This window comes from Trichomycterus rosablanca, chromosome 5 (genome assembly GCF_030014385.1).
Source record: "Trichomycterus rosablanca isolate fTriRos1 chromosome 5, fTriRos1.hap1, whole genome shotgun sequence".
Taxonomy (NCBI): domain Eukaryota; kingdom Metazoa; phylum Chordata; class Actinopteri; order Siluriformes; family Trichomycteridae; genus Trichomycterus; species Trichomycterus rosablanca.
In genome coordinates this window covers 25,753,681-25,766,566 of record NC_085992.1, presented here as the reverse complement: position 1 = coordinate 25,766,566, position 12,886 = coordinate 25,753,681, and the positions used below count along the sequence as shown (strand labels likewise).

At 39.6% G+C, this 12,886-nt stretch overlaps 1 protein-coding gene across 1 annotated transcript; it reads right to left on the bottom strand.

Annotated features, from left to right (window-relative positions):
• Positions 1-398: 398 nt before the first annotated feature.
• On the bottom strand, positions 399-2,030 carry hcar1-3 (hydroxycarboxylic acid receptor 1-3). The gene has a single exon (XM_062996350.1). It carries the CDS (start codon positions 2,028-2,030, stop codon positions 1,059-1,061), a length of 972 nt encoding a protein of 323 aa, XP_062852420.1. The 3' UTR covers positions 399-1,058.
• Between the last annotated feature and the right edge of the window lie 10,856 nt (positions 2,031-12,886).

Below are 12,886 nucleotides of genomic sequence, written 5' to 3'. Positions count from 1 at the left end.
ATTAAACACCGTTTTTTTTGTATAAATGTATGTTTGTATTGTATGTATAATTGTATGTATGTATTTATTTATTTATTGTCCTCAATTTTCCTCCCAATATAGTTGCACCTAGTTACCCAGTTGTATTTTATGCACTTTTTCTCTACTAATGCTGACTTCCACTCTGACCAAGGAGAGCCATGACTAACACACGATCCCTCTGACACATGTGCAGTAGTTGACTGCATCTTTTCACCTGCACAAGAAGGGTTCACATGTGGCTCAGACTCAGATAAGAGCAACATTATCCCCCACCTCTGTGCAGATGTAATCGATCAGCCAGAAGAGGTCATAATTGCAGCAGTCATGAGTACCCCCCCCCCCCCCCCCCCAACCCGACTGACGAGTCAATTCTTGGTCTGTGTAGGTGCTAACAGAGCTGAGATTTGCACCCATGAGTTTGAGATGTCTTTAGATGCTAGCGTTTTTTCCGCCGTGCCACCTGACCGCCCAAATGTATTTATTGAAAGAAAACTTAAACAAGACAAATGATGTCCTTTCAACTTTGTGGCAACAGTTTGGGGATGGCCATGTTCGTGACCTGACTGTGCCTGTTTCGGAAAGCAAGTTTAAAAAAAACATGGTTTTGATTTTGATGTGGAAAAACTTCATCCCTGTGCTTAACCCTATCGAATAACTTTGGGATAAATTGGAATGTTTATAGTGAGCCAGGAGCCAGGCCTTATTGTTTAACACCAGGGAAATGTTTTAGCTGCAAAGTTTGACTCAACAAAATGTAGGATGGAATAGACAGCTTTAGAAGATAAGTAAAACAACCAGGACATGTTAATTGCAGGATATTGTTCTGGAACTTATATGTTATTATTATATGTGAAACTCTTAAGGCTGTCAGCTTAAACTGTATAATTTGGGTTAATACAAATTCAGTAAAAAATATATGATCTATTTGACAACCGTAATCGTAAAGACTGCTCTCAGTTTCACAGGAAACTAAAACATGCTGTAAAAGTTCAAATTATGGTCCCATGTCAGGTTTCGCTGCATGAATCTTTATCTCTTTAACCATCACTTGCACTCATTGTGCTTCGACGGAGGACAAGCTCTAGTTCCACCAGTCTCAACCGATTAATATAGAGCTTTATGGCATTGCGAAACATTGAGCTAGAGAAGCAGTAGATGACAGGATCCAGCACACTGTTTAGGTATGTAAATCCAATAGACATAGTGAACAGCTGACCAGTAAGAGTGTAAGCCTTACAGTATGAATTTCCCAGTTTTTGAAGATAGAGTGAAGCCAGTCCTGTTGCAATTCCAGGAAGAAAACAAATAATAAAGACACCAACAATTACCAGGACAGTACGAATGGCCCTTTGTACTTTCTTCACTTTGTTCATCTGGCGTTGGCGTAGGATGCAGAATATTCGGATAGAGCAGAACAATAAAAGCATCAGGGGTAGGAAGAACTCCCCAACATATACCATATAGTGAAGCTTGATGCCCAGCGAAGGGTTTTTTCCACTAAAGCTCCGACAGTAAGAAGTAGACATGGTAGTATTCTCTACCAGGAGATCATTGGTCAGCAGAGGGAATCGCAGCAGGATCACCACAATCCAGATGAAGCAAGCGATTCTGCTGGCTTGGCGTGAGTTTATTTTGTTCACTTTAAGATGCGGATGGACGATTTTAAAATATCGATCCACAGCCACAGCGGTCATAAAGCCGATGCTTGCCGACCGATTCACCGCAAGCATAAACAGGTTAATCCGACACCAAGCATTTCCAAACCTCCAGTAGTCAGACTGCAGGTAGTTATCAATCCGAAAAGGCAGACTCACTAGGAGGAGGAAATCAGCCACTATCAGATTGAAAAGAAACAAGATGTTGGGTCTCCAAGAACGAAGGTGGTAACAGAAGATGCACAGTGCTATCAGGTTTCCTGGCAAGCCAATAATGAGCTCAGTGATGAGGACAGGAGGAAGAATGGAGGCTGTCAGGTTCTGCGGTGTCGGTTCACAGTCACTGGAATTCATGGTGAATTAAAACAAAAATAATAATAATTGTAAATTTGACTTCCTCTGTTTAAATCCAGCTTTAAAGATCTGCTGAAACACAAAAAGAAAATTGTTAAACTTTTAATATAAGAAGGAAACACATTGAATAGGTCTGTAGTAGTCAGCATAATGTTTTATCTGTATGAATAATAATACTGTGTCAAATAAAGGTAATTTACTATGTTATTTCATTCTGCAGTTGCAACCTTAAATACTGATATGGCCAAAACTTGGTACTTTGATAGAAGACAAAATCCTCTCTAAATTAGGTTGAGCAGACAGAAGTGTTTCTCTCTCTCAACAATCTGTTTAATCTTTATTCAAGTGTGTCAAACTCATTTTCACCGAGGGCCACATCTGCATTATGGGGGCCCTCAAAGGGCCAATTGTAACATATCCTGCTGTGATTGCAGTCTGCCTTTTAAGTCTTGGACAATTTGTTGTTTTTCTTGGAGGCAAAATTCTGTGTTTGATGTCAAAATGCCAAATTTAAACTGTATATTTATAATGTATCTCTACACCGATCAGCCATAACATTAAACCACCTCCTTGTTTCTACACTCACTGTCCATTTTATCAGCTCCACTTACCATATAGAAGCACTTTGTAGTTCTACAATTACTGACTGTAGCCCATCTGTTTCTCTACATACTTTTTTAGCCTGCTTTCACCCTGTTCTTCAATGGTCAGGACCCCCACAGGACCACTACAGAGCAGGTATTATTTAGGTGGTAGATGATTCTCAGCACTGCAGTGACACTGACATGGTGGTGGTGTGTTAGTGTCTGTTGTGCTGGTATGAGTGGATCAGACACAGCAGCTTGCACTGTATTACAGCAGCAGCTGTCCACTCTGTTAGACAATCCTACCTAGTCGGTCCACCTTGTAGACGTAAAGTCAGAGACGATCGCTCATCTTTTGCTGCTGTTTGAGTTGGTCATCTTTTAGACCTTCATCAGTGGTCACAGGATGCTGCCCATGGGGCACTGCTGGTTGGATATTTTAGGTTGGTGGACAATTTTCAGTCCAGCAGTGACACTGAGGTGTTTAAAAACTCCATCAGCACTGCTGTGTCTTATCCACTCATACCAACACAACACACACTAACACACCACCACCATGTCAGTGTCACTGCAGTGTCACTGCAGTACCACCCAAATAATACCTGCTCTGTAGTGGTCATGGGAGAGTCCTGACCATATAAGAACAACATGAAAGGGGACTAACAAAGCATGCAGAGAAACAGATGGACTACAGTCAGTAATTGTAGAACTACAAAGTGCTTCTATATGGTAAGTGGAGCTGTTAAAATGGACAGTGAGTGTAGAAACAAGAAGGTGGTTTTAATGTTATGGCTGATCGGTGTGCATTTATATCGTACTCCTTTACCACATAACACAAGAGACTTAATTAATTAATTAATTAAATTTTTCATTAAATACCATTTTTCTCTTCTTGTACATTTTGGGATTATTTGTAAATATTTCTCAACATCACTTGTTGAAAAACCGCCTCAGTTAAACACTGATGTGGAAACACTGCCATCTAGTGGCGGGATGCAGTCATTTTGTGGGTCACAAAATCGGCATGCATTGTGGGAGATGTCCTAAAAGTCGCTGGAAGTCGCTAAATGACGTCATCACCTAATTTGCTTAGGGGTTAGCACATGTTGATAGGTCTATTTATTATTATAAACTATAGGTAGCACATTTAGATAGATCCATGTATCTCAGATTAACTTATTAGGATTTTAATTAAATTAAAATTAAATTTTATATTAGCCAGTGTACAAAACATTTTGTAGTAAATGATATTCTAACCCTCTATGAAGAAAATCTTCTAAGGTTTTGCCTCTGTGATTTATTTATTGTTGGATAAGATAAGATCCCAGTGAAAAAACTATAGATCACACAGATCTAATCTATAGCTACAAAAAACATGGAATAAGGAACAAATCATTAGAACTGAACTGACAAGGGAAAAGCAACAGAAATTATATACAAACAAGATAACGTAATAAATGCTCAACATATTCACTCAGTAATGAACTTTATTAGACACAACCTTGACTGTACCAGTTAAACTGCTAATTAAGCACAAAACTGAAAAATAACCGAACAGATTTTGTGTTGTCGTAATGTTCAGGTCTCAGATGGTTAAATGAAACATTAACACACAGCAATAGATAAACAGCTGTTATTCAACTGTATGCAATCATGTATAGCTAATTTGAGCACCTTGTATATTTCTGAAATAGAATAAAAAATAAGTCACATAATAATGGTATTACATACACTTAAACTTTAAGCTTTTAAAGAAATTAAAACTAAAACCACACATTACTAACAAAAATAGCAAAAATAAATTAGGCAAAGGTAGCGCAGAATTATAGGCATTCCACTGAACGAGTCAAAAACAGATGTGCGCATGTGCGGTAGGACAAATCGATGGTACTTTAGTGAGATAAACGAACAGAACAGCAGCACCAGCTGCTCGGTGAGGACAGTAACTGTAGAACAATGTGCTTTTACGTCTGAGTCTCCAATAACACCAGACAAAGTCGCTAGATTTGTCGCTAGTCGCTTTTTTGAAAAAAAGTCGCTAGAGGGGTCTGAAAACTCACTAAATATAGCGACAAAGTCGCTAAGTTGGCCACACTGGAAGTAGATAATTGGAAGGCAGAAGCAGATCTGAGAGTACAACGACGAGAGTGTTACCTCCTTAAACCTCTCTACTTTTCTTTCTGTTTGAATATTTAATGTGATAATCACAGTGGTAAAACAGCAGTATAAGTAATTTTCTCCTTTTACGCTGGCTGCACGAAGATGTAAAAAGTAAACAACTAAAAATCACTTGTAACACCACAATACAATATTTCTTACAACATTCAAAGGGTACGCAAACCATGTAAGAATGTCTTTGTAGAATGGCCAAACACATAATTACAGATACTAATACATGTTTTAGTTTGAACACTTTTGAAAGCAAACTGTGTTCAAAAGTACCAATGTTACACATATTTGAACGTGGCCACATATTTATATTTAAATAAATTTACAATAAACACATCAAGGATGTGTTTGGACATGTTATCCATTAGAGAATCCACTAAAAGCACATCCTCTGCTTAGGAACAGTTACATTTACCCACAAGTAAACAAGGATTAACTAAATTATACAACAAATGCACAAAGACAATGAATCATGCAGTATTTTAGAGTAGCAGGATATTTTGTTTATACTGTCACAATTATTCAACCTTGACATAATTTGGCTGACTTTAAACTCTATTCTTAGTCTGTATGACCCACATAGTTACAACATGAGTATTGAGACCTCGAAAACAACCCCTAGTTCATTTCAGCTATGATGTGTTATATAAAGACCACCAAGATGTGTGTTTAAAGTGAGTTGACACCACAGTGTCAACTGTGACTGGAATGTGCCAGAACAAATTTTGATATTTCTGGAACAGAAGAAAGTTCTTCGGAGTGACAAATCAAAACTGGAACTGTTTCGACATATGTGGTCAGTGGTCATCTTACACAAGAACAGCAGGGCTTATGACCGGAAGAATACTATCCCCCCCATGGTCAAGCATTGTGGTGGGTCAGTGATGATGTGGAGATGTTTTCTGCTACAGAACCTTGACCACGTGACATAATGAATGCCAGCAAGACAGTGATCACAAGTTAATCAAAGTTTGGTTAAATAATTGTTAATTGTTGCTGTTTGGACTTGAGGGGGTGGCACGGTGGCTAAGTGGGTAGCACTGTCACCTCACAGCAAGAAGGTCCTGGGTTCGATTCCCAGGTGGGGCGGTCCGGGTCCTTTTTGTGTGGAGTTTGCATGTTCTCCCCATGTCTGTGTGGGTTTCCTCTGGGAGCTCTGGTTTTCTCCCACAGTCCAAAAACATGCAGTTAGATTAATTGGAGACACTGAATTGCCCTATAGGTGAATGGGTGTGTGTATGTGGGTCTGCCTTGGCGCCCCGTCCAGGGTGTTACTGTGTGCCTTGCGCCCATTGAAAAGCTGAGATAGACTCTAGCTTTTCAATGGACTTGAACCTTTGCATGGTTTTGAGTGTATTTAAACGTTATGGGTCAATCTGACTCGGAACATTAAGGAATCAGTACTAGAATATCCTGGAGTGGATTTTTAATCTCTAGATAGAAATCACATAGACAATCCTTGGTGGAAAGGCAGTTGCAGCACAAAAGCCATGAGCTGGAAGTTTTTGCTCAAGAAAAATAGATGAAGATTCCTTTCTCAAGAGAGGTGTCAAATGCACCCTATTAGAGGTTATCAAGGCAAAACAATGTTCCACCAAGTACTAGGGTTGGGGATGAATAATAGTGCACATGGACATTTGTTAAGGGAACTAGATGTTTTTCTTTTCTACTCAAAATCATGACGCATGTTCTTAAAACTGCTTGTATGTATCAATCATCTATACATAATGTATTACCATAATACCTTTTAAGTTGAGGGGGATTCTGCAATTTCCTTCGGGATCAATAAAGTATTATCTTATCTTATCTTATTCAATATTTCCAATATCAGCTTTTTGTCTTCAACAAGTTCACCAATTATGCATATTTCACTGAATAATGTGGTTTTTCTCTTTGGATAGGTCACAAAACACAGTACATGCTCACATCTGGTTGAATATGTCATCCCATCTACTTATTTATATAAATGGATAAAAATAAAATAAAAGTTGAACAGCAGTATCAGATTGACATGCTTACACCATATAATCTCTTTCAAGACCATAAAACATTTTTTTCAAAAACAAGCTGACCCACTATCATCTATGTATTAATAAATAAATCATAGAATTGTTTCTGTTACTTACCAAAGATGAGTCAGTAGAATCTTCAGTATGAATACGGGAAGCGATCTGCTGTAATCACTTTTGAGTAAGCTTCCTCTTCTTGTACACGATGAGCAAAAAAAGAAACATCCAGTGAACACTGACATTAAGGCTGCTCAGCCAGTAAGTAAATCTACTGCTCACAAGGAAAAAAAAGCAATCGATTAGGCAGAAAGCTGTTTCACTGCTAGAAAACTATTAATCCTTCTGTTATGCAAGCCGACAACCAAACTGTAATTTTAATAACAAAGGAATGGTGGAAGCACAGGCAGCTTTCCAACTTTTAAACTGGCTGTGCTACTTGAGGCGGTACAGCCTTACAATTGGCTGCACTGTTTAAGGAAACTTGGCAGGCCCAGACATTGCACAGCCTCCCAGTCTGTCTTTGTCTATTTTTTGGCACAAACTTTATATTCATACAACCCCAAATCAGAAAAAATTGGGACAGCATGGAAAATGCAAATAATAAAAAAACACACAGAGTTTCTTACATTTACTTTGACTTTTATTTGATTGCAGACAGTTTGAACTCAAGATATTTCATGTTTTATCTGCTCAACTTCATTTTATTTATTAATAAACATCCATTCCTGCATTTCAGACCTGCAACACATTCCAAAAAAAGCATTTACAACTTTGTAATGTTGCCATTCCTTTTCACCACACTTAAAAGACGTTTAGGCACAGAGGATACCAAGTGATTTAGTGTTTCAGCTTTTATTTTATCTCATTCTTCCTGCAAACACATCTTAAGATGTGCAATAGTACGGGGTTGTCGTTGTCGCATTTTTCGTTTCAAAATTATCCACACATTCTCTATTGGGGACAGGTCAGGACTGCAGGCAGGCCAGTCCAGTACCTGTACCCTCTTCTTCCGCAGCCATGCCTTTATAATGTGTGCAGCATGTGGTTTTGCATTGTCTTGTTGAAAAATGCATGGACGTACCTGGAAAAGACGACGTCTTGAAGGCGCATATGTTGCTGTAAGACCTCATGTACTTTTCTGCATTAATGCTGCCTTCACAGAAGTTTGCTAAGAGCACTGACACAATCCCATACCATGACAGACCTTGGCTTTTGGACTTGTTGCTGATAACAGTCTGGATGGTCCCTTTCGTCTTTGGTCCAGAGCACACGGCATCTACTTTTTCCAAAAAAGACCTGGAATGCTGATTCATCTGACCACAATACATGTTTCCACTGTGTGATGGTCCATCCTAGATGCCTCCGAGCCCAGATAAGTCAACACCGCTTCTGGACATGGTTAACATAAGGCTTCTTTTTTGCACAGTAAAATTTTAAGTGGCATTTGTGCATGTAACTCTGTATTGTAGTGCTTGACAAAGGTTTGCCAAAGTAATCCCTCACCCATGTGGTTATATCAGCTATTGTTGAGTGGCGGTTCTTGATGCAGTGCCGTCTAAGGGATCGAAGATCACGGGCGTTCAGCTTACGCTTGAGCCCTTGGCCTTTACGCACTGAAATTCCTCCTGATTCCTTGAATCGTTTAATGATACTATGCACTGTAGAGGGAGAAATTTGCAAATCCCTTCCATTCTTTCTTTGAGGTACATTGTTTTTAAACATTTCAATCATTTTCTCACACATTTTTTGACAAACTGGAGATCATCTGATCATCTTTGCTCATCAAAGACTCCTTTTGTACCAAACCATGATTACAATCACCTGTTGACATCACCTGTTCGGAATCAAATCATTATTTAGTTTTTTCACCTCATTACTAGCCCTAAATTGCCCCTGTCCCAACTTTTTTGGAATGTGTTGCAGGCCTGAAATGCAGGAATGGATGTTTATTAATAAATGAAATGTTGAGCAGACAAAACATGAAATATCTTGAGTTCAAACTGTCTATAAGTAAATGTAAGGAACACTGCATTTTTATTTTATTTGCATTTTCCATACTGTCCCAACTTTTGAATCCTGGGTTCAACTTTGGTCACTGTCAGGCTCACATCCTGGGTCACTGAACCATAAATGTAGTTAAGCGAGTATAACAGTGTGTAAGCTTGTTCAGGATGTGCCTTGTCGAGGGTGTTTTCTCGCTTTGTACTCGGTGTTGTTTCATTGCGCTGACCCACCACGACAATTATTGAAAATGTGTCAATAAGAAAGAAGCATGTGTTGAAATTATTGAACCACAAAAAAACTGTTGCAAAATGTATTTAAATCTTAAGACTACCATGACAAGTATGTGGACATTTGTTCATGTTACTGAGTTTACGTGTTAGGATAAGCTACAATAAATTACATGCTTCCAAGCTTGTAACAACAGTCTGGGAAAGACTGCTCCATGCTACATACATGAGCCAGATTTTAAAGGAAACCAACACTAACAAGGAGATAAAATACAAAACTTGACACAGAGACTAATCGAGGGCTGCCCTGTAACAAAACCGCAGAAAACACCCTTGGAAGGTCACCAGTCCATTACAGGGCACATACACTATTTTTAGTATCTCCAGTTAACCAGACTGCCTGTCTTTGGACTTGGCGGAAACTGGAAAAGCATGCACACTTCACACAGAAAGGACAGAGACTACTCCACCTAGGAATTGAACCCAGGGCCTTCTTTTTTTTAATGCATTTTTCTCCCCATTTTCCTTCCGATTGTCTTCCGCTGCTGCACATTGCTGTACATGCCTCTTCTGACACGTGCACAGCCCTCCTCTTCTCATCCCTGCATTCTGCACAGGCATCTCTTTCGCCAATCAGGGTCCTTACACAGTGTATGAAGATCCCACCCCACACATAGTCCGGCCCCCACCCTGCAGATACGATGGCCAATTAGTATCTGCTGCAGGCACTGCCACTTGTGCTTGCCAGATGAGTACAGAATCTCATCGTTGGTGTGCTAGCAGAATATCTCGCTTGCGCCCAGGGCCTTGTTGCTGTGAGGTGACATTGCTACCCAAAGAGCCACCCAGAACTGTCCATTAATATTATTAATACAAGCAGGCACTCGGGTGGTGCAGTGGTCCACCATCTATAAGGGTTTGAATCTCAGCAGTGCCATATGCCAAGAGGGTGTCAACCAGACATAATTAGCTATATCTGAAGGGGATGTGGCCGAGGCCCTGGGATGGATTGGAACATGATCCAGGGTGTTCCTGCCTTGTGTCCAGTTTTTCCAGATGGAACCCAGCACATCACAGTTCCGACAAGGATAAAGCAGTTTGTAAAACAGTAAACACAAATGCTGAAGCATCTAAAAGCAGCATATCACAGAAGGGTGTAAGAAATTGGTTATTTGTTTTTAATTACTATATTTAATTATTTTAGCTATTTAGTTGGGATTTTTTTAATGAAGCAGCATTGCAGTCGAAGTGAGGATAGAATTGTTGCTGTCATGGGTAAAAAGTACCATGGGTAAAATAGTCATCCCTGGGGCAAATGAGATCTTCCAGCAAGATGTCACATGACTGGAAAAATTTGACATCGGTTGAAAGAGCATAACCCAGACTTCCAAATACTACCATGGCCCCTTAATTCCCCAGACTTAAACTCAACTGAGCATCTGTGGGACCACTTTGCTCATCTTGTTTGCTCCATGAATCCTCCCCCATGCACCCTCCAGCAGCTGTGGGATGCACTGCAGTAAGCATGGCTCCAGATACCTGTGACAACCTACCAGGACCTTATTGAGTCAGCCCGTCTAGCTGCTGTGCGTGCTGCACACGGGGATTACTCTGGATATTAGCTGGTGGTCATAATAATGTGACTCGACTCTAAAATTTGTCACTGTGGACTCAAATAAACTAAAAGATCAAATATTAAAAGACCAATTATTTACTGTTGATTATTGAATATTACATAATTAAAGATAAGAAACAAGTAGCTCTGTAGCTTGTGTTTAGAAAAACAACTTGACAAAAAATCAAGTCAACCTTAGAGTTTCAAAAAGCATGTGCATGAAGCTTATTTACCAACCACAAGACCAGATTACTCAGATGTGTGTACGTGATAAAGATGAAAGATGTGTAGATAAAAAGTAGTCTGCAGCAGAGTGGTGAGAAACAAATATGTTTCACATTAAAACTTTAGATACAAAGCCTGTATAATGCAGTTTTTAGTAACTTTCTTAAGTTGTAATAGGGAAGTACCACATCATACAGAAGCAAAAACGACAGAATACACAGCCACACCCAAGCATGATTATGACCTGTTTACGAACTAACCGTCACTTAAATAGAACCTGTCTGGCAATGTGAAAAAGACTATAAGATCTCAAAAAGCAGCACATGATGCCACATTTTAATGAGATTTAAATACAGATGCCAGTGAATTTCATTAAAGTCAGGGTGCCCAGGTGGCACAGCAGAATAATCCACTAGCTCGCCATGGGTGGGATTCTGAACTCCCGAGTTTGAACCTCAGCTCTGCTATCGGTCGGCTGGGCGCCCTCTAGTGGGCATTATTGGCAGTGCCTGCAGAAGAAAAAATTGGCCATTAAAGTCTGCTGGGTGGAAAAAAGATTGGACCGTAAAGTGGGTGGAGTCTTCAACGCTGTGTAAGGACCCTGGTTAGTCTGTATAGAAAGGCTGTACAAAAAGTAGAGGAGCACTGAGATCAGTGTGTGGCTCTCCGTGTGCGAATACTGACCTTGAGTGAGCTCACATGCGAATTCACCAAATGTGTGGGCGAATAAGAAGGGGTCAGTGGACTGCGCACACATTGAAGGGAGCGTGAAGTGGATACGACTGGAGTCTCCAGCAGCGGAAGACGAATTGACTACTCTAAATTGGGAGAAAAAGGGGGAAAATGCATATACAAAATAGCAAAAAAAATAAATAAATAAAAAATTCATTTAAGTCTACCACTTTGGAAAGGGTTATGAAGATGGTACTAAGGCCCTGGGCTCCAGCAAATCACAATAAGAGCTATTATGCACAAATGAAGGAACAGTGGTGAACCTTCCCATAAACGTTTCTACTAAAAATTTCAAGAAAGCATTGCACCTTGGAGTTATCCAGGATGTCACAAAAGATCATAGAGAAACATCTAAATAACTTCATGTTTCACCTGAAGCAGTTAAGAAGTACAGTGGTACCTTGTAACTTAACATCCTCTAAACTCGAAACCTTCAAAACTTGATTCTCTTTGTCGAGCAATTTGTACCCTTAAACTCAACGTGTGTGCGACTACCACTTTGCTCAGCACTTGGCTTGAGTGGTGTGGTAAGCTGTCATCAAAGTGAGATGAATCTGCATTTGTGTGGAATAACCGCCAAATACACTCTGAAAGCGCCCACATCTCTCCTGTTTCACTTTTAAACTTGTGTTATATCTTGGGGTGCTAAGAATTTGTAAGCATCAGCTTTTCCGAGAGTCTACAATGCTTATCGTTAGAGCAAAAGCTTGATGTGACAATGTATTAAAAGGACGACGTAGAAACACTAAACCTCTCTTAATTATTACTGCTCATAAGTTCTCTCTACTTATGAAATTCCTCTCTCGATGTTTCAGTACAATAAGTGACGTTAAGTTTGGTGCACCGTGACACTCAATAGGAAAAAACAGCACAGCCAGCACAAAAACAATTTTGTCACTTCTCATGTAAATGCGCCTTTACTGAACGGAATACGGTATTCCAAGATCAAGCATCTCCACGATTAAGAAGCATAAGGAAACAATAAAGAAGTAAAGGTAAAGTGCAGGTTTTATTGCATTTATTATTGATTTTGAACTATTTTTAATTGTATTTCAGTGTTTTTTATACACTGCCTGGCCAAAAAAAAGGTCACACACTCTAATATTTTGTTGGACCGCCTTTAGCTTTGATTACGGCACACATTCGCTGTGGCATCGTTTCCACAAGCTTCTGCAATGTCACAACATTTATTTCTGTCCAGAGTTGCATACATTTTTCCCCAAGATCTTGTATTGATGATGGGAGATTTGGACCACTGCGCAAAGTCTTCTCCAGCACATCCCAAAAATTC